Below are 22,561 nucleotides of genomic sequence, written 5' to 3'. Positions count from 1 at the left end.
CAGCCCAGAGCTTAGATTAGGGTTCCAACGTATGTTCAACAGGCGCCGCGTAAGCCAAGGAGGTCAAGGGTCAGTCACACCGGCCACCGAGATTTCCGGCCGAGATCGGACTGACCCATCCCGAAATCCCCGGCCAACTAACCCGAGCACGTTACCGTTATCATCGGAGCAGACCCCCGGTGGGGTGGGTATAAATATCCCACCACGGTGAAACAGGGGGAGGGATCACAGTAAGTCGAGGGCTCAAAGCCAACGTACCATCAACCACAGAACAGAGATAACCCATCGAGAACACCACACACAGAGCCATCACAAACCAACCATCAAGAATCACAGAACCGAGAGAACATCGGCCACGAGAAACCAAGAACCCATAACATCACAAAGACCATCAACACAAAAACCACCAAAATACCAACAATCGAGAACCCACAAAAACAGTAAACAAATCGACCAACAACAAAGGTCGAACACAACCAAATACACAAAACCGAAGTACCAACCAAAGGCCTCGGAGAAGCTATCGGAAAACCAAAGGGCATCGGTTTTAAGGTAAAAGACCCGAACTTTAGGCGTAGATCTACGCCGTTTGGGGTCCCTTTAGGGGAAACGGGCTTCGGATCGGGGTTTAGAGTGACAAGGCGAGTGTTTCGGGCTAAGTGGTTTTTCCGGCCACCGCCGGCGGTAGCCGGCATGGTGGCCGGCGCGACGGTTGACCATCGGTGGTGGCGACCGAATCTTGGCCGGATTAGAGAGAGGCGAGAGAACAGATGGTTCTCTCGTTGAGGAGAGAAAGAGCAAAGTGAGAAATGGCCAAGGGTCATTTGGCCTTGGAAACGGGCATATATAACGATAGCAAAACTACGTCGTTTTGCAAGGAGGGACTCGGTGTAATTTCGTGAGGGGTAAACTCGGTCCTCGGCCATCATTTTATCATATTTGTACTTTGGTCACTGAATTTCATTTTTAGTATTTTAATTTGGAATTCTAATTTATTATGCTTATATTTTAGTCCCCAAGTTATATTTTGAATTTGGCCAAGATTTTATACAGGTTTTATTTTGGTCACTAATTAACATCCATTTTTATTATTATTTCTTAAAACCTTTTTATATTCAATTTCGTTTTTTTTATTTCTTATTCTTCTATTGTTTTTATTTATTCATTTATCTATTTGATATTTAATTATTATTTTACCCCCTAACATTTTTTGACATTTTCATTGGTAATTTTAATCGATCAAAGGTAAGCAATTTGAATCGGGTAATTTTAATTTTAATTTAAATTTCAAATTTTCGCAACTAAAGACAACCGCTAAATTAATTGGTATCGAAAGGGCGGTTCAAGGGTGCTAATCCTTCATTGACCGTAACCGACTCCCGAACCCGACACATTTTTAGTACAACACAGATCCGGTAAGATGGTGTCCGACCCACCTAAATTCGTTTTAAACTGGTCGGTGGCGACTCTAACCCAATTATTCAAGTCGAAGCCCAATTCCGGGGCCCAAACCGAAAGACGGCTATGACAGCTTGGCGACTCTGCTGGGGACAGGTAAGTGAGTCAGGCCGAAATTAATTTTCGGTTGTCTTTTTATGCGAAAATGGTAAATTTAAATTTATTTATTCGATTCCAGTTATTTACCTTTGATTATTTTTCAAATAAATAGTTGTACTAACATTTTTTAATGATTTCAGATTTTTCAAAAGTTTTCATCCCAGGCTCTATACCCGAGCTCCAAACCCTATTTAAGTGGGGGTGAAAGCGACGCATTCGTGTGAATTTATTCACCGCATATGCCTAGCAAGTAGCTTTCGGGATTCATATACCTTATGTCTTCGTGTGAATTTATTCTCCGCATAGACATAAGGGAATGTGTCCCCTCGAATTTAACTTAGTCCATGCAAGCTTGTAATGGGCTTAGGACTAAGGGTCTGGCAAGCCCAAGGGGGCACTGGCAAGGAGAACTCGAGTATCGTTTTTTAGAACCTAAACCGGGAGAGTGCAGGGAATTAGAGCCCACCCCAAAACCTCATTCCAAACCCTAGGCTGTTTCGTTTCCTGCATTATTTTATGTTCAAAGCATGCGAACTAGACAAATATGCGGTTAGGATTTATTTGAAATTAGCATACGGGATAGAAATCATGTCCGAGTAGGAATATTAAGCATGTTCGGGTAGATATCATGTGGGGTAGGACTTTTATTTTTCATGATTATATTTACCTCACTAACTTTTTTTTCCTCTTTCACTTTATTTTCATCCCTTGCATCATTTAAAAGAGGTGTTGATCCAGCAAAAACGTGTTTGCTAAACATGAATAATCTGCATTAATGGACAAAGGGGTTGTAATACAAGAGATGAAAATGCAGAGGACAGTCTACAAGGAGACTATGTGTCACATTTAATCCAGAAGACGTGGTGCCCGCGATTGAAGAGTATATCACTATACTGCATTATAAATGACTCAATGAACCGGGTCTACATCAAGCACAATGAAAGTCTATCTTTGAAGAACTGACTGGCAGAAGTTGCAGGGGAAAGATAAAGACCACTGATCTTAGGAGTCACTTCAAAGACGACAATGGCAAAATGATAACTGAAATGGGAGACCATTACTGACGAATTCAAGAAACAGACAAATGGACTTAACATAGTTCCTATCAATTAAGGGCTCTAATGACGTATTTGTTGGGAACAGGCTCAACGAAAGATAAATGCCGGAGGTGCAGTCCTTTAAGACTTTTTTTTAGGGAAAACAACTCGTCATTTGCACTGTTCATCCAGAGAAGCCAGAGCGATTCGACAGGTTATTCAACTGATGACGGATGAAGGCAGAAGACTAGTCGACATGTTAGAAGCTGTCAGAATATTTTTTGTCTCTTAAAAGATAAAACACTTTTGTCCCCAATAAGGATTATTTCTAGTAACAGACACATTTTTTGGATCAATGCCTCGAACATTGCATGCATTATGCATCTAGACATATGTTGCATTTGTCATTTTTCTTTGCATTCACATTAACTAACATATACATGTTCATCAAAAGGAGCAAATACTGGATACACCGCCTCAAGTGTTGGACACACCCCATCCGCATAACACTCGTTTGAAGAAGAAGATGATGGAAGCCATAATTACACAAATCGAGGAGAACATGTTGAAGCTCCAGAGAGAGTTAGAAGAAAAGATAAATCAGAATAGCCAGAGTACCCTAGATGCAATCACGAAAGGCCAAGAATCCTTGATCGATCAGATCGTTGCCAAGTTAGTTGGGTTACGTCATACAAGTGTGCCTGGGGCAGGCTCATCGGAAGGGGTAACCATGCCACTTACCCCGCAAGTGGTTGTCTCGCCCAGAATCTTACCAGGACTTCAAGATAATTCGGATAGTTATCGCATTCTGAAATTTGAAGAAGAGGTCAAAACAACGAGGGTAGAAATTACCATTAACCCAGGAGGTAGAACGGGTGGAAAGCCTCCCCCGAAGAAGAAAGAAAGAGAGATCATCAACATTTCAAAGTCGTTTCCAGTTGCACCCTTTTGTAGGCAAAAACAAAGGAAAGAAAAAGAGCATTTTGATCACATTCCCATGACATACAAGGAGCTCTACCAACAACTGTTTGACGCACATGTGGTGTCACCCTATCCCGAGACACCTCTAAAGCCCCCATACCCCAGGTGGTATGACAAAAATGCGCATTGTGAATATCATGGCAGTGTTCCGGGGCATGCTATCGAAAATTGCCTCCCCTTTAAGAGGGTTATCCAAAGGATGCGCAACAGGGGTTGGATTCATTTTAATAATTTAGAATCACCCCACGTTGCACAAAACCCCCAACCAAATCATGAAGAGAATAAGGAAAGTGCCGTCACCGAGGAAAAGGGTAAAAAGGCCAAAACCAGAGTTTCCGAATTGAAGGCACCTCTTGCTTGGGTATGGAGGCAAATGATAAATGCGGGGTTTCTTGCACCACATCTTAGCACATCAGATTCCAAAAGTGACAGTTATTGTTGTTATCACAATGAAGATGGACATGATGTACAAGAATGTGCCGAATTTAGAGCCTTGATCCAACTAATGATGGACAGGAAAGAGCTGGAATTTTACGATGAAAGCAATGACACTCCTAAAGCAGAAAGAATCATGGCAAGTGGGGCATCCTGATGAGGCCTTATTCAATTTTGAGACATCTTGTTTGAATTTGTTTTTTTTTTTGGACTTGTTTATGAACTTTCTTGGATATTGAATAAATTTATGCTACTTTAAAGATTGTAAGCAATGAATCACATTTGCAAACTCGCAATTCTTTGAATATCATCTGAATTAAGAAACTCTGTAAATGGTTCAAAGTTACAGATCTTTGACGAAGTAACATGTTTTAAAAACAAGGACTTTGACCTTACCCAGAATATACACTCAAACACCATACCCTACTCTTGCAATTAACCAATATAACCTTTTCCTTTCATAAGGTGCGGAAAACATGGGGCATCATTGGCATATGACAATTACTATGTTTTTTTATTTAAGACGTTCAATGACGATGATCTTTACAAATGAAAGAGTCGAGTAGGTGAATCCAGTTTAGGTTAGTTGCTTGAAAATTGAACTCTAAAGATGAGATTCCTTGACTTTCAAAAACACCTAGACTATGACAGGTTCTTCTTGACAATCTTAAGAAATTAAATCCGTAAAAACTGAGCTATTCCGCTAAGGTAATTGGTTATAGAGGAAACTTGAAAGCCCTGGCCTTATGAGTAGATTACGTTCAAACCATGACATTGCTCGGACACTTGGCAATTCGGTGTTTGCTCCACTGCTTTTGTCAGGCTGAAGACTCTATGATGAGATGAACCCTTCAGTTAACTTGATAAGAGTGATTATAATATTAAGTTGTCCATCTAAAGCAATTGGTTAAACGCCCCGGCTTTATGGATTCAGCTAGCCAGACAATGGTAAATTAAATCAAATTTATCTGTGCAAGAAATTTTCGGTAATGTTGGACTAAGGGAGTTAAGGAACACCTGTTATAGTCAACTACACACGAGCACTTAAGAATTTCATTTTTAGACCGATATTTTTTGCACTGCCTTTGTTAGAGGAGCCTACAAAGCTTGAACAAATAGAATATTTCAGAGGACCGAAATAAAATGTCTAGTAATTGGTCATTCTAGTTGCGTCATTTTGTCCGCACCCAAATGAAATGCCAAAGCATGGTTTGATATTTCAAAAAATGACATTTTGGGTTACCAAAACCTTAGAAAGGAGGCCAACCTAAAGCCAACTCATCCATTTGAACATTTTTCAAAGAATTGTAACTCTGAAACATTAAAAGGGCTCTTGATTCCTTTGATAGTCTTTGAACTCACGTTTACAATTTGATTCAATTGCGAACAATATTTTACAGCATTTTTATCATTTTCTCTCCTAAAACAAGAAAAAGAGAAAAACATTTTCAAACAGGACAGTCTCATATTTGAAAGGTCTGTAAAGCCAAAAGCTCGAAAAGAGGATGGGGGCACGATCGATTCCATGGACCAGATTGGCAGACAAAACATGAGACTTCAGTCCAAGAAATAAAGCATAATTCATCCATATTCCATGCATCTTAGACATACCTAGATGCATCACATTCATCATTTTAACATATAAGATTTTTACAGCTTTTCAAGTCAAGTTTCGACTTCAGGATGAAGGATACTCGATTCAAAAGTGCCTTTAAAGAATGATGGTGGTTGCTTAACTCAGCAGTGAGAAGCTACACCTCACCCGACTTGACATCTCAAGACCAATTTCAGATAGGTTCGAGAACCAATTCAGATCAAATCCAGTTCGACTCAAACTCACCATGAGCAACACTTTCAAGCCAGATTTCAATTCCACGACGGAAGATATCCGGCTGCCAGAATTTATCAGTAGGTTTTCCTAGACTAGCTCAGGCTTAGCTCAAGGCCAGAAGGGCTACCTGCCACAAAGACCTTTGAGTTCGACTACGCTCAGCTCCAAGGCACATCATTTGCAGCATAGCTTAAGTCGAGAAGGGCTATCTGCCAAAGACCCCCGAGTTCGATTACACTCAGCTTCGAGGGCACATCATTTGCAGTATAACTTAAGTCGAGAAGGGTTATCTGTCAACCAAAGACCTTTGAGTTCGACTACGCTCAGCTCCAAGGCACATCATTTGCAGCATAGCTTAGGTCGAGAAGGGTTATCTGCCAACCAAAGACCTTTGAGTTCGACTACGCTCAACTCCAAGGCACATCATTTGCAGCATAGCTTAAGTCGAGAAGGGCTATCTGCCAAAGACCCCCGAGTTCGATTACACTCAGCTTCGAGGGCACATCATTTGCAATATAAATTAAGTCGAGAAGGGTTATCTGCCAACCAAAGAACTTTGAGTTCGACTACGCTCAGCTCCAAGGCACATCATTTGCAGCATAGCTTAAGTCGAGAAGGGCTATCTGCCAAAGACCCCCGAGTTCGATTACACTCAGCTTCGAGGGCACATCATTTGCAGTATAACTTAAGTCGAGAAGGGTTATCTGCCAACCAAAGACCTTTGAGTTCGACTACACTCAGCTCAACAGCACATCATTTGTAGTATAGCTTAAGTCGAGAAGGGCTATCTGCCAAAGATCCCCGAGTTCGATTACACTCAGCTTCGAGGGCACATCATTTGCAGCATAACTTAAGTCGAGAAGGGTTATATGTCAACCAAAGACCTTCGAGTTCGACTACGCTCAGCTCCAAGGCATATCATTTGCAGCACAACTTAAGTCTACAAGGGTTGTCTGCCAACAAAAGACCTTCGAGTTCGACTACGCTCAGCTCCAAGGCATATCATTTGCAGCACAACTTAAGTCTACAAGGGTTGTCTGCCAACAAAAGACCTTTGAGTTCGACTACGCTCAGCTCAACGGCACATCATTTGTAGCATAGCTTAGGTCGAGAAGGGCTATCTGCCAAAGACCCCCGAGTTCGATTACACTCAGCTTCGAGGGCATATCATTTGCAGCACAACTTAAGTCTAGAAGGGTTGTCTGCCAACAAAAGACCTTTGAGTTCAATTTCACTTAGCTCCAAGGCCCATCATTTGCAGCATAGCTTAAGGCAAGAAGGGCTATCTGTCAATAAAATTGTCGAGTTCGATTCTATTCAGCTTGATAACACCTCAATCACACTACTGTTCGGCTGCAATCTAGGTTTTCAAGTTAAGGAGAAGACCTGGGTTAATTGCGCCTTGGTGACAAAAAAACTGTTTTCCGGCAGCTTAGCTTAAGTCAAGAGAAGCTATCTGTCAACGAAGACCTTGTGAGTTAGGTTTCATTCAGCTCGAGGGCCTATCAACCACATGGTGGAGTCAAAGAATTATTTTTTTCTGTCGAATTTTTGAACCAAGATCTTTAAATCGAGAAGAAGACCGAAGTTGACTACAATTGGGCAACAAGAAGCCGCATCCGGATTCAAATTTTAAACTACGTTTCAATTCCATATCATTTCGAGATGGACTCGACTTCGCTACGAATGAGCCATTCATAACCCCATTCGACAGGGAGTTATTCTATTCAATCTTCAACTCCACCGGACAAAAATTTGTGTTTTTTTTCTTCTTTGTCCTATTTTTCGTTCCACGAATTCGTTCCACGAAAAAGGACAAAGAGGGGCAGCTGTAGACACCCATTTCGTCTCATTTTTTTATTTATTTTTTATATATATACATATATATAATATATATAGTTTTGAAGACATATTTGAAACATTTATATATTATATAGTTTTTAAAACACTTTGAAAATAAATATAATATATAGTTTTTAAAACGTTTTTGAAAATATATATTATATGGTTTTCAAAACATTTTGAAAATAAATATAATTTTTAAAAAGAAACATTTTGAAAACATATATATATTATATAGTTTTGAAATCATTTTGAAAACTTATAATATATAATTTTAAAAAAACATTTTTGAAAACTATATAATTTTGAAAACGATTTTAAAAAAATATATAAAATATATACTTTTAAAATACTTTTGAAAATATATATTATATAGTTTTTAGAAAATATTTTATATTATTATTATTATCATTTTTATTTATTTATTTTTATTAATTTTATTTTCATTTTAATTGTCTAGGTCCATTTTGGGGTCCAAGTGAGCCAAGTTGGGCCTGACCCAACCCAGAGCTCAGATTAGGGTTCCAACGTATGTTCAACAGGCGCCGCGTAAGCCAAGGAGGTCAAGGGTCAGTCACACCGGCCACCGAGATTTCCGGCCGAGAAGATCGGGACTGACCCATCCATAAATCCCCGGCCAACTAACCACGAGCACGTTACTGTTATCATCGGAGCAGACCCCCGGTGGGGTGGGTATAAATATCCCACCACGGTGAAACAGGGGGAGGGATCACAGTAAGTCGAGGGCTCAAAGCCACCGTACCATCAACCACAGAACAGAGATAACCCATCGAGAACACCACACACAGAGCCATCACAAACCAACCATCAAGAATCACAGAACCGAGAGAACATCGGCCACGGGAAACCAAGAACCCATAACATCACAAAGACCATCAACACAAAAACCACCAAAATACCAACAATCGAGAACCCACAAAAACAGTAAACAAATCGACCAACAACAAAGGTCGAACAAAACCAAATACACAAAACCGAAGTACCAACCAAAGGCCTCGGAGAAGCTATTGGAAAACCAAAGGGCATCGGTTTTAAGGTAAAAGACCCGAACTTTAGGCGTAGATCTATGCCGTTTGGGGTCCCTTTAGGGGAAACGGGCTTCGGATCGGGGTTTAGAGTGACAAGGCGAGTGTTTCGGGCTAAGTGGTTTTTCCAGCCACCGCCAGCGGTAGCCGGTATGGTGGCCGGCGCGGCGGTTTACCATCGGTGGTGGCGGCCGAATCTTGGCCGGGTTAGAGAGAGGCGAGAGAACATATGGTTCTGTCGTTGAGGAGAGAAAGAGCAAAGTGAGAAATGGCCAAGGGTCATTTTGGCCTTGGAAACGGGCATATATAACGATAGCAAAACTACGTCGTTTTGCAAGGAGGGACTCCGGTGTAATTTCGTGAGGGGTAAACTCTGTCCTCGGCCATCATATTTTATCATATTTGTACTTTGGTCACTGAATTTCATTTTTTAGTATTTTAATTTGGAATTCTAATTTATTATGCTTATATTTTAGTCCCCAAGTTATATATTTTTGAATTTGGCCCAAGATTTTATACAGGTTTTATTTTGGTCACTAATTAACATCCATTTTTTATTATTATTTCTTAAAACCTTTTTATATTCAATTTCGTTTTTTTTTATTTCTTATTCTTCTATTGTTTTGTTTTTTTATTCATTTATCTATTTGATATTTAATTATTATTTTACCCCCTAACATTTTTTTGACATTTTCAGTGGTAATTTTAATCGATCAAAGGTAAGCAATTTGAATCTGGTAGTTTAAATTTTAATTTAAATTTTAAATTTTCGCAACTAAAGACAACCGCTAAATTAATTGGTACCGAAAGGGCGGTTCAAGGGTGCTAATCCTTCCTTGACCGTAACCGACTCCCGAACCCGACACATTTTTAGTACAACGCAGATCCGGTAAGATGGTGTCCGACCCACCTAAATTCGTTTTAAACTGGTCGGTGGCGACTCTAACCCAATTATTCAAGTCGAAGCCCAATTCCGGGGCCCAAACCAAAAGACGGCTACGACAGCCACCTTAAATTAAGTGTAAAATGATTTTTTCTCATAAAATAAATTTAATTACAATTTATTAATACATATAAATCAATATAATTAAATATTATTATTTCCTACATTGACGGTGACAAAATATTTTTTAATTGAGTTTCAATCACGTCATGTGACCTATTAATATCTAGCGTTATATATTTTAATTTTTTTTATAAAAAAATTAATGTTTAAGTCTTATATCTTCTTTTACACTGTCAACATAAAATAATTATCTTTTTGTTAAAATATTATTATATTGTTTATAATTTATATTGATACTGAATTTATATATATATATATATATATATATATATATATATATTGTCTAACATGTAAGTTGCGTAAATTTTAGTCTACATAAGTCTATTTATTTTAGAGTATAAGAGTCTAATTAAGGTTTATAATTTAGATTAAAGTTGTTATTTAGAATTTAAGGTTTAAAGTTTAAAATATTAAGTAAAGAATATTATATTTTAAGTTTTGGAGTAAAATATAACTGTGTGTAAAAAAAGTACATAGTCTGCATATGAAATAATAACTTATATATAAAAAAAATTATTTAATACATAAATTTTATGCAAGTCTATATATTTTAATGACACATATATGATTTAAGATTTAGTATCATATGACATAAATTTATTATTTAAATTTAAATTTAAAAAAATTTAAAACTAATATTCTAAATTTTAGTATTTAAAATTAAAATAAACATAAAATAACTTAATTTACATAACTTACATATAAAGTAATAACACATTTATACACTCACAAAGTACCTAATTTAATTGGAAACCAAATATTTATTATACAAGAAATTTGCTTTAACGTCTGCTTAATTTTGCGGCTTGCTCCTAAACGACATCATATTATTTCACAAAACGGCAAGTTGACATTCCTCTATCTTCCGAACAGTTTGGAGCGGTAAGAATTCGTACAGACATATATACCAAATCCCGAAACTGTCCCTTCCCCTTTGATCCTCAATTTCACCTACAATCAAGGTTACATTCGGCACTTTAGTAATTCGCAGCTAGAGCACAGACATAGCAAACGTTTCGAATATTTGCGGAAGTGAAGGTGATCTTTAATCTTCATTTTCTTATTCCAATTCTCTATCGGTGCGCCGCCGTCGACACCTTCTCGACCACTATCACCGCCGCTCACGCTAGGCGTTACTTGTAGAAGGATTTTCTCTTTATTAGTATTTAAGGTAATGAATTTCCTTTCTTTTTTTTTCCCTTTTTTGGTATCTATGGAAGCCATTCTTATTGATGTTTAGGTTTTTCGTAATTTTGAAATGTTTTCTCAAGTTTTTGAATTAGCTGATCTTAATAGCTCTGTATTGTTATCGATGCGTTGTTTTTATCATCTTCTAAACGAAGCTTTGAAAAGAAATATGTAGTTCCGAATTGTTCAAGGCTTTTATTTATTGCAAAAATTCGTTGTTAAGTAAGATAGGAAATTAAATAATTTTTTCCTTCTTTAGTATCGGCTTGGTGCCCGTGTTATTTCTCAGTTTGTAATTTTTTAAAAAGTTTTTCATTTAATTATGAACTAGTTAACATAGAAAGTAGATTGCATGTTAAAGAAAAACAACCCCTCCCCCCTTCTCCCTTCAATTTTCGTTCTGTTTGAATTAGTTAACACATAATCATACTGCATTTTCAGAAATTCTTGAGTTTCGGTTCTGTACATCTGATATTAAAATCAAGATGAATTCTCGTGAGTTCAGTTTAGCTCTATATAACATCATTATTTTTGGGTTCACTTTTTCAGTGTCTATTTGTACATAGGATTTATTTAGCTATATAATTTCTGATTCAAAATGAGCAAAACTGTTTCCCAGTACTGATGCTTGAATTTTAGATTATCCTTTATTTTCCTTATTATCATACAAAAGTTGTGGCTTAGTTGTTACAACTAAAAGTTTGTTACTTTAAGCTTAATTGATTGAATTTTATCAAGTTCATTAAAGTAAAACATTCCCAGTGTAGCAATGATGAGATTTTGTTTTCTGTTTGAAATTTAGATTTTCCATTATTTTCCTTGTTATCTTACAAATTTTGTGCCTTGTGGCTTATTTGTTACAGCTAAAAGTTAACAACTTTATGCTTAATTGATTGAATTTTCTCAGGTTCATCAAAGTAAATTGTTTTCAGATGTCACAACAATGAGAGTTGCTTCGTTGCCTTTGCAAGTATTTACAAGCATTAATGTGCAGATAATATTCTTTGTTATTGTAGAAAAGTGTGGTTAATTAGTTGTTACAACTAAAAGTTGACAACTTTAAGCATAATTGGTTGAATGTCTCAAATCAATGAAAAGTATAATGTTTTCAAATGTAGCAACACTTGGATTCTCTTTGTTGCCTTTCCTTGAGGTTCTTCTCCTAAGAAAATGATGTGTAGTTTAGTGACTTCAGCTTTGTTGTTTGATCATGCAGCGCCATGGCAACATTTACTGCTATAGCTTTGGGTAGGTTGTTAGAACCTGGAGCCTCCAGGTTTGTTGAGGACTCGGGTCCTAATTTAAAACCACCAATCCCCAAGCCCAAGCCTATTACTAACTCAAAGATGGATAGGAGCAGCAATACATCGGCAACAAGGAAGTTTATTCTCCCCCAAATATCACCTTCCCTCTATGCTACTCCTGAGGCAACCCCACTACCCGATTCACCAACTTCTTTTTCTCCTCCTTACATCATCAATCACAAGTGTCGTGCGCCTCACCTTTCGAAGAGCTTTTCCGAGGACAATGTGTCACCTCGGGAAAAAACCCTTGAAGACGATGAGATTAATGGAGAAGGAAAATTGGCAGAGAGCAAATCTGTTGATCGACTGAAGGATGGTTTTGTTTTCTTTAGCATTCCTAAACCTAATGAAGAGGAACATGAGAATGGTGCCGCCCATAGTTGTCCTATCATCATAGAGCTATCATAGAGCTTGAAAACACTTTCCATGGTGGTTCCATTCAGGAGCACATGAATGATTTCCATGATGGTGAATTTGGGAGCTATAATTGTGAAGTTGAAAGCAGCCAAATAAATAATGGTTTACCTATGGATGCTTCTGTGCTGAAGATTGGACCATTGAACTTGGATAGATGTGACAGTGAAGATTTCTTTGATCCGGATGAATCAATAAGTCTAGCAAGTAATACCGAGGGAGGAGATGATATTGGGGCTGAAAGTGCTGCAAGGTTTGCTACACCAGGAGTATAGTTTTTTGATGCATGGCATGTTATTTTCACCCGTATGTGACATTCATATGTAGATGCACACGCACATATATTATTGTTTTTAAAACCTGATAGGCTGACAGTGTCACACCCCAATCTTGGGCTAGAATTTGTTTAAGTAATTTAGAGACTTAAATGGTAAAGTTTGGAAATAAAATAAATAAAATATATGAGGTTTAAAAGCTTTGAACCCGTGTACTATTGAAAGTAAAGAGGTGCCATGCCTTAGCCATTTAGGCTAGGGCACTATTCAATATTTTATTTAAAATTTTTAATCTTAAAATATTCCTTAAGACCCCAAAAAAAACCATTCATTTTTCCAGTAGAAATCATCCCCAATGTTTACAAGCTTCACAAATTCGTCCCTCTAAAACCCCCCGTCACTGTCGAAGCTCTAATGAACCACATCCGCCCGACAGTGGAGTGCATCATCATCGTCGTCAGCGTCAACCGCCAATCCAACCCCAACCCACAATTCACCGATTCGCCCACCATTTGCCGCAATTTGGAAGGAAATTGTTTGGTTCTCCTCGCCTCGTGTCATCGCCATCGTTGATCGGTATTCATCATGACCACCCCCATCAGGCACGCCAGGCCACCATGAACCAACCCCTGCCAGCTACTCTCCACCAATCGCCGCCGTTCATCAGGGAGAGACGTTTGAAAGCTTCACCGAAAACTCATTTTTATCCCCTCGATTTCTCGTAGTTTCCGGTCGTTCCAGCCATAGGTTAACCACATAGACACCTCATCTAGACTCCCCATCGCCGTCCTCTCAAAACCCAACCAGTGGGTCTAGTCGTCGCCGCTGGTTTCCTCGTCGTCGGCGTGGGTAAGCTCGGGTTTATATTTCAGTTAATTTTCTCTCGGTTTTGCTTGGTTTTGGTTGATTTTTTGGTTAAATCTTGGTTGATATGGTGTTTGGATGCTCCCGGATTTAAAGGTTAAATGTCGGGAATACTTGGTTAATAAATTACAAAATAGCTCTATGAAGTTAAATTACAAAAATGCCCTTACACTATAAGAAGACCAAGATTTCCCATGAAGGTGAAAAATAAACCAAAAAAGATTTACTTGACCAAATTACTAGAAAAAATAAATATGTTTGGATTGAAAGAAATTACTGAAATGACATCGAGCTGCGAAATAACTAAAATAACCTCTGATATTTAAATTTTTGAAATACCCCTGAACCCTAAAAGGATTAGAATACCTTGAACTCTAAGATGACCAAAGTAACCTCGAGTGTTGAAGTGACCTAAATATCCTAACGACTTAGAATAAGTGAATGTCTTTGGATAAATTCTAGAAACACCAATAGCTTAAATGTTGTATCATTCCTAAAGGTTATGGAGCATAACTCAAGCTGAGTATTCTTGATACTGATACATCACAGAAATATATAATACCATCGAATAGCTGATTGTCTCCTCAAGTTCTGTTCAGTGGTGATTCTGAACGTGACCAGTTCAACCAGTGTAGTCAATATTAAGACGTGATTATTCGTGTATCAGTCCGGATTATTGACAAGTTTTACAGGGTGGAGATCGGTTAGTACGATTTGACTCGAAATCATGATAATTCGATATAAATTCAGAATAATGCAAACTGCCGTTTTAACCTTATTGGATTATGTTACTAAGAATCCACCATAAATTAAAATGTCTGAAATACCTCTATTTGCATGAATAATGGAAACACTCATGTTATATTTTGATCTTCAATAATTCTGATGTAAAAGTTCATGAGTACCTTTTTAATACACTCGAATATTAAATGATTTTTTTAAAACATCAATTTTTGAATGTTGATTAGATCTGTTAATGAACGAACCCTTTTTATAGGGACCTCGATTCTAAATTCCGTCAAATCTATAGAAGTTATACGTTTTTCCTTCTTGATAACAATCAATTGCCTCCGAAAAATAACTGAATCTTCTGGTGTGTTCCCTACATGCTACCTGATCGTTTTATTTGTATTGAAATTATAAATTGATATATGGTTGATTTACGATTATTTTTACTGATTGATATAATGATTTATTGGTTACTTGTTTTACTGGAAAAATGAAATGTACCTAAAGTATGGATCATAGAACTACTGGTTACTACTTGAATTGTTTTATTGTGACACTATCTAGGTAGGCCGGAGTATGGAAGTCCAGCTCTAATCAAGCTGGTAAATCCTTACGAACCTAAGGTGACCTTTGGGTAGGCTCTGAGGTCCCAAGGTATTACTTGGGTAGGCTCTAAGGCCCCAAGGAACTCCCTTAGTATGGGGACTGTATTTTGGTGTACGGGTAGATGGTATTTATGTTATTTAAATAACTACATTGTCATTTTTACAACATTCTACTGGATCATGATTTTGATATTAAAGTTATTGCTCAATCTGAATTCTACTGGATACTATATAGGTAGGAGTCTGGAGTACGGAGGTTCAGCTCTGATCATACTGGTAAATCCTCACGGACCTAAGGAGACCCTTGGGTAGGCCCATAGACTCCAAGGTACTCACTTAGGGTAGCTCCTTTGTTGTGTGCTTAGGGTAAGTCCTTATGGATGTAGTTCTAGAAGACTGCATATGGAGTGTTCGGGTGGAGGGTATTACAATGATTTTAAAAATTTGTTTTACTGAAATAAAATAATGTTGTTTTTAATCTATGATTTCATTTATTATGGTTTTGTGGGAACACACTAGACATTCTATTTTGATCTCCTGAATCTGTTCCTATGAACTGTAAGCTTTATACTAATTACCTAAAGAAATATCAGTGGAACCTCCATTCATTACTAATACCTGTAGATGCTTGAATAACTAAGGAAAATTTATGCTTTACTATTTATATGCTTGTCCATTAGCATCATCTGGTAGTTATGTATTACTGACCTTCCCAAAGCTCACTCCTTACTAACCATTTTAGGTTATAATAATCGATCCACTGCCGCTAACAACTTCAGTATTGGGAGTTCCTTCAGTTTTGCTTGCAAAGTACGGTACAATGTGTAGTTAGGGGGCATGTAGGTCACATTTGATTTTTTTATATAATAAGTCTTGAACTTGTATGATTTGAATTATATTTGTAATATATGAATGGTTTTCTAAATTTGAATTTTATTTATAATTTTTTTATGATTTTACACGTTTTAACAAAAATTTCCTGGATTTTTACTGTGGGTCGCTCCAGTGGCCCTAATGTGACACTTCAGATTGGATCGGATCGGGTCACCCGCATCGGTCTGAGAGTGTTACAGATAGGTATTTACTTGAAGCATGGAACAAATATTTTTTTTGCTACCTCTTTATTTAATTGTTCACTATTAGCAGCCTTTAATTTGGCGCCAAAAAAGTTGTCACAATAAATAATGAGATTTAGATTTATTGTGATAAATTTTGTTTGTGATTATATATTTTAATTATAGTGACAGAATGTATAGTCACAAATGATTATCTCTAATTTGTGGTACAAAAAAAATCATATAGTGTCATGATTTGTAACTATAAGCTATAATTATTGTTACAAAAAAAGTTGTCACAACAAATAATGAGATTCAAGTTTTTAGTAAAAAAACAATGTTTGTCGTTATATATTTTAATTATAGTAACAAAATATTTTGTCACAAAGATTTCCCTCCATATTTTTTTTGCGCCAAAAAAGTCATATAGTGACAAATTTTGTAACTATAAGTGTTAATAATTATTTCAAAAAACATTGTCACAAAAATATTGATATTCACGTTTTTGTGACAAATTATATTTGTAGTTATAAATTTTAACTATAGTGATAGCATATATTGTCATAACTATTTTTCTCCACTTTTTTGTTTCAAAAGTTATATTGTCAATTTTTTTAATTATAATTTATAGTTATTGTTATAGAAAAATTATCACATCAAATAAGAAAAGTTAAGTTTTTTGTAATTAATTATTTTTACTTGTATATTTAATTATTATGAAAAATTATACTATCAGAACAATTTCTCCATATTTTTTAGTGTAAAAAATGTTATATAGTAACAAAATATATTATCATTAAGATTTTCCTCCATATTTTTTATGCCAAAAAAATCATATAGTAATATAGTAACAATTTTTGTAACTATAAGTGTTTATAATTATTGCAAAAAATATTTTCACAAAAAATAATGGTATTCATATTTTTGTGACAATTTGTACTTGTAGTTATAAATTTTAATTACAATGATAACATATATTGTGATAAATATTTTGCTCCACTTTTTTGTTTCAAAAAGTTATATTGATAGTGGAACTAAATGTTAATTTCATAATTTACTACATTTTGTTTTTATCTATTTTATGATAATTTTGATATAATTATTAATATTTAATTTTTTAATTTAAATCAAATATTACATAATTAATTATCTTCATTTATCTTAATTTGATGGACTTGAGTTCTTGCAATCGAGAAACCTAAACCTAACCCAAAAAGAAAGCCCACTTAGCATTAAAAAAATCCTAGTCACGAATCAATATTTTGTTGAGTAACGTAGTAAGGTTAGAGGCAGAACTAGAAGAGTTGACCCTATTTTTTTCTTTTTTCTCAATTCGATTGCAGGTAGAGTCCCCCTAACTTGAATCGTGGAAGGTTCATAAGCAGTTAATTAGCTGTATATCCAGTGGAAAATTTATAGGAATTTATTTCGTCTTGGAGGCTGAGATTTAGGGTATTTATCAGGGATTGTAATGTGCGTAAGAGCTGGGATTTAAGCAGGTTCTTGTGGAAGTTGACAGTAAGGAAGTAATCAATGAAGTTACAGGATCAAAGGTGTAATATCTTGAAATCAGGGTTAGTGACAAAAATAGGAATTTTTAAAATTTGGGGATCAATTTAGGAAAAATTGAAAGTTCAAGAATTTTAATAGGAATATTTCATTATTGGATGAAAGGGTAAATATGAAAGGATTATAAAGGCATTATGGTAATGTTAGCTTAAAAGATATTTTCTCCCTTTTATAAGAATGAAACACGTGGGTTTGGAGAGTTATCTGGAACTTTTCTTTTTCTTCTTTTTTTCTTCTTCCCGTGTGTTCATGCTTAAGCCTCAAAGGTGAGTTTTAATTTTGATGGTTAATTCTTGAATATTTGAGTTGTGTTTTATTCTTTGAGTGTTATATAAGCTTAAAGAAAGCTTATATAAGCTTAAAACACCAAGAGGAAAGAATTAGAAAGGAATTTCTATTAAGAGTTAAAAAATGAACTTTTGTTATAAAAAGGTTTTTGAAGTTCCAAGAATGAATTTGACTTGTCAAAGGGTTAATTAAGAAGTTAGAGGTGATAGAATTGAATTTAGAACACATGGAAAATTTAATGAAATTCTTTGATTCAAGAATTATGGTGGATTATGGGAGATGGTAAAGTGTTATAGTGTTATAAGAAGGTTTAAATATGTATAGATAAGTTTTAAGGTACAATGAGGGATTAATAAGTAGAATTTGGGGTCAAAACAAGACATTTTCGTGCTCAAGATGTAATTTCTAGGCTGTGTGCATCGATGCACATTTAATGTGTACCGATACACTCTCAAATAAATAAACACCGAATGCCATTAGTGCATCGATGCATAAGGAGTGCATCAATGCACCCCCTTAAAAATGAAAACATCGAAGGTGATTGGTGTACCGATGCATGGGTAGTGCATCAATGCACATGTTAAGAGATGCATCGATGCATGGTATAATGTACTGATGCACTTCAATAGGAAATGAAATAAATCTTTCTTTCAGTCTAAGAAATTATAGATTATAGTATATCAATGGAATACTGATAGTATAAATATATGATTGTGTAGACATCTATCGAAAGCAAAGTTCAGATAGGTCTACAGAGTAAGATACGCAAAGAAAACAAGAGCTTAAGAGTGTTCATTGAGACCAGGTGAGTACATGATAGTAAGTGTACGTTATGCTAAGGAATTAAGACTTGTAATGAGTCCAATTTCGATATTATATGATATAAGTACTAAAACATAAACATGTAGTGATATGGTGTTAGATGTATGGTATATGAGTAAATGCACATGTTTAATTGTTGAATGCATTTTTATGTGTGAACTATGTAAATGCCTGTATTATGATAATAGGTCATATGATCATGAGATATATGATAAATATATATGAAAATAATATGACTCATATGTGCTTCTATTAGAATGCTATATGATATGTTATATATATGAAATGAATGACATGAATACATGTTAGTATAATAAGATAGATTAGATGTTATAATTGAATGAAGGGATTGTATGAGAACATGTATATGCGAACATGTGTTGTATAATAGTGATCTATGAGATATTGATAATAAGACATAAGATTACATGCATATGTAATAAAATTTAAAAGATAATAAATAATATGTTATATGCATATGAGAAAAAGGTATATGTGATGTGACCATGTGTGAAAAGGATGAATAATGTGAATTTCATGGAAAGTGCTACGTGAAAGTAAACTACGTGACTATGTGATCATATGAAATGTGATAAAGAGCTATGTGAAAAAGCTATATGAAAGAACTATGTGATATAAATATGTGAATGTGTAATGAGGTAAAAGATAATGCCCATGTCACGTGTTATGAGAGCTATAAGTATAGTTGGCATGCCAAGAGTCGAGGGTCTACGCGGTCCTTCGGGACATAGTGGTCCTTCGGGACATATGTGTTATATGTGGTCATTCGGGACATCTACGTTGTCCTTCGGGACAAATTCTACGCGCCCCTAGTGGGATTTATACGAGTTGTGGTGACAACATAGTGCACAACCTCTATGTACTCACATACCTTAAGTTCTCAATAGTGTGCATGGGCTTTGAAAAGAAATATAATTTGATATAATGATATGTGTGTTTCTCGTGAAAAGGTATATGTGATATGTGATATGTATAAGTAATAAGTTAGGATCATATGATAGTAATGGTAACAAGTGCATATGTGTAATGGTGATACGAGATGTTATATGGTTATGCATGATATGATCATAGTACTTACTCATGTATTGTTGTGTGTTGAAGTTATATTATATGTTTATGTTCAATATATGCTCATATAATGGAATGGAATTAATGACAAGGAAATAAGTAAGGATAATCATGTTAGTGATGAGTTCAATAGGTGTATAAGTATAATGTGTATTACATAAGATGTTCATACAATTGTTAGTTTACCTTATATATTTACATGTCTCACTAAGTCTATGACTTAGTGTGTAAGTGTCTTACACGTAGGTGTGGATCAATCAGAAGATCAAGCTTGGGATCCATAAAGCAGCATATCTCCGTGCAAAGTTCAGATCAGAAATATTTTTGTAAAGTACGTCGTGTCATATAATTTAGTATGTGGGCATGTAACTAAGTCACTAAATATGTACGCTCTGATGGAGCCTGTTAAGGTTTTTGACACGTTTATGTAAAAGAATTTCTTATAGAATAGAAGTTTAAAATTTTCTATGGTTTCTTTTATAAAAGTATATGCTTTGACTGGTCAATGTGACACCTCGGACTCGTATCCGGGTCGGGTACGGGTTGGGGGTGTTACAAAAGGCGAGTACTAACCGAATTACTATGATGCACCACATTAAGGATTTGTTGCATGGAGAGTGGATTGTACACTTCATTCATTCCCCTCGCAATGGAAATAAAGTGGCTGATTGGATGGCGAATCGGCATACCGAAATTCGCAGGATTGCTGCAAGTTTTGGACTCCACCATTGGAGTGCAAGATCAAATCCATGAGAACTTATCAATGGCCTGAGTTGTAACATCCCAAACACCAGGTTAGTGACCAAATTTTAAAATTTTAGAATTTAGTGACTAAAGTAGATAAATTAAAAAGTTTAGGGACTTATATAGAAAATTTTGTGTAGGACTGAATAGAAAAGAAGGATGATTGAAAGGGAAAAATAGTCATTTGATAAATAAATGAATTAAATATGTATTATGGTTAGGATATATACACGTGGAATTGAAGAAAAAGGGGAAAAGAAAGATTTCTCCAGAAATATCTTCACTCTTCTTCCTATTTCAGCTGCGAGCTACCAAAAGCAAATGTGAGTTTCTTGTTAGTTGATTATTCATTAAATTTAAGATTGGTTTATGTTCTTTGAGTAATACTTAAGCTTAAAGAAAGCTTAAGTTGTCTTAAAACCATAAGATGAATGAGTTAGGAATGATTGAAGATAAGAGGTCTCTAAATGAAATGTTGGGAAAGAGTTAGTAAGTAGAGTTTGAGATTATAATTGACTTGTCATAAGATAAATTAAGAAGTATGAAGTGTTAAAATTGAATTTGGAGTATGTTGGAAAATTTGTAGGATTCTTGGTTCCAAGAATTATGATGAAATATTTAAGATGAGGTTGTGTTATATGAAATAAGATAGGTTAAGTAAGTTAAGTTAAGTTTAGTAGTATGAAAGGAGTTCAAAATGGAAGGTATATATAAGTATGGGTGAATTTTCGAGCTAAAAAGATAAATTCTGGGCATACGATATCGGTACTGTTCATCCAGTACCGATACTTCAAAGAGAAAAGGGTCAAAATTTGAGAGAGGGTATCGATACTATATGAATACATATCGATATCATAAGCCAAAATTGGACAAATTATGCAAGGGGTATCGATATAAAGGGAACTGATAGCATAAGGCATGCATCAATACCATTTTGAAATAAGGATTCCAGAACCGGGAAGGGGTATCGATACCTAGGCTTGGTATCGATACTACAGCTAGGAAAGTATCGGTACCATAATAGGGTACCGATACTACTCAAAGTGAAAAATTGTATCAAGCCTTACTTTTATCTTGGATTATTAAGGATCAAATTATGATACTTAGAATTTTGATATGCATATCAACTGTATGATTGTGTAGATATTGAGCATAATCAAGTTCCAGAACGATCGAAGAGTTAGAAACGAACAAGAGAAAGATTAAGTCATAGAAGTTGATTTGGATCAAGTGAGGCTAAGGTGAGTGCATGCTATAGCATAGATATATTTTATGGAAATAAGACTTGTGATAAGTCTATTTTCTATGTCTAAATTTCATGGTCCAATAGTTATGAACATGTATATATCATGATCATTATAAGCACATGCATAAGTGTTATATGTTTATATGCTTTAATACATGCTATATGATTCATGTGAACATAATAAAATAATATAATCTATATGATATGAGATTGATGATTATATGTACATGTGATATATAGTATGAGATAAGACATATGTGATTATAAGAGAAATGACATGAGTACATGAATATGTGATGAATTAGTGATTATCTGGATATATGGAACATATAAATATTCAAGCCTATATTATGTGATATGAGAGTTGTAGGTATAGTTGGTATGCCAAGAGTCGAGAATTATATGAGGTTTTTCGGGACATATATGAGGTCCTTCAGAACATATACGAGGTCCTTCGGGATATACATGAGGTCCTTCGGGACAAATTTCACATGCCACTAAGTGGAAATTATACGAACTGTAGTGACAGCATATGTGCACAACCTCAAAGTACTCGCATACTTTAAGTTCTCAA

At 35.6% G+C, this 22,561-nt stretch overlaps 1 protein-coding gene across 1 annotated transcript; it reads left to right on the top strand.

The window, feature by feature from the left end:
* The first annotated feature begins 10,886 nt into the window (after positions 1-10,886).
* LOC120141684 lies at positions 10,887-12,989 on the top strand. The gene is made up of 2 exons (XM_039156480.1): positions 10,887-10,966; positions 12,200-12,989. The coding sequence occupies exon 2, from the start codon at positions 12,204-12,206 to the stop codon at positions 12,693-12,695; it is 492 nt and encodes a 163-aa protein (XP_039012411.1). The 5' UTR covers positions 10,887-10,966; positions 12,200-12,203; the 3' UTR covers positions 12,696-12,989.
* The last annotated feature ends 9,572 nt before the right edge of the window (positions 12,990-22,561 follow it).

The sequence above is a fragment of the Hibiscus syriacus genome, unplaced genomic scaffold (assembly GCF_006381635.1).
Source record: "Hibiscus syriacus cultivar Baekdansim isolate YM2019G1 unplaced genomic scaffold, ASM638163v2 tig00110813_pilon, whole genome shotgun sequence".
Classification (NCBI taxonomy): domain Eukaryota; kingdom Viridiplantae; phylum Streptophyta; class Magnoliopsida; order Malvales; family Malvaceae; genus Hibiscus; species Hibiscus syriacus.
This window is presented reverse-complemented; position numbering and strand designations above follow the sequence as displayed.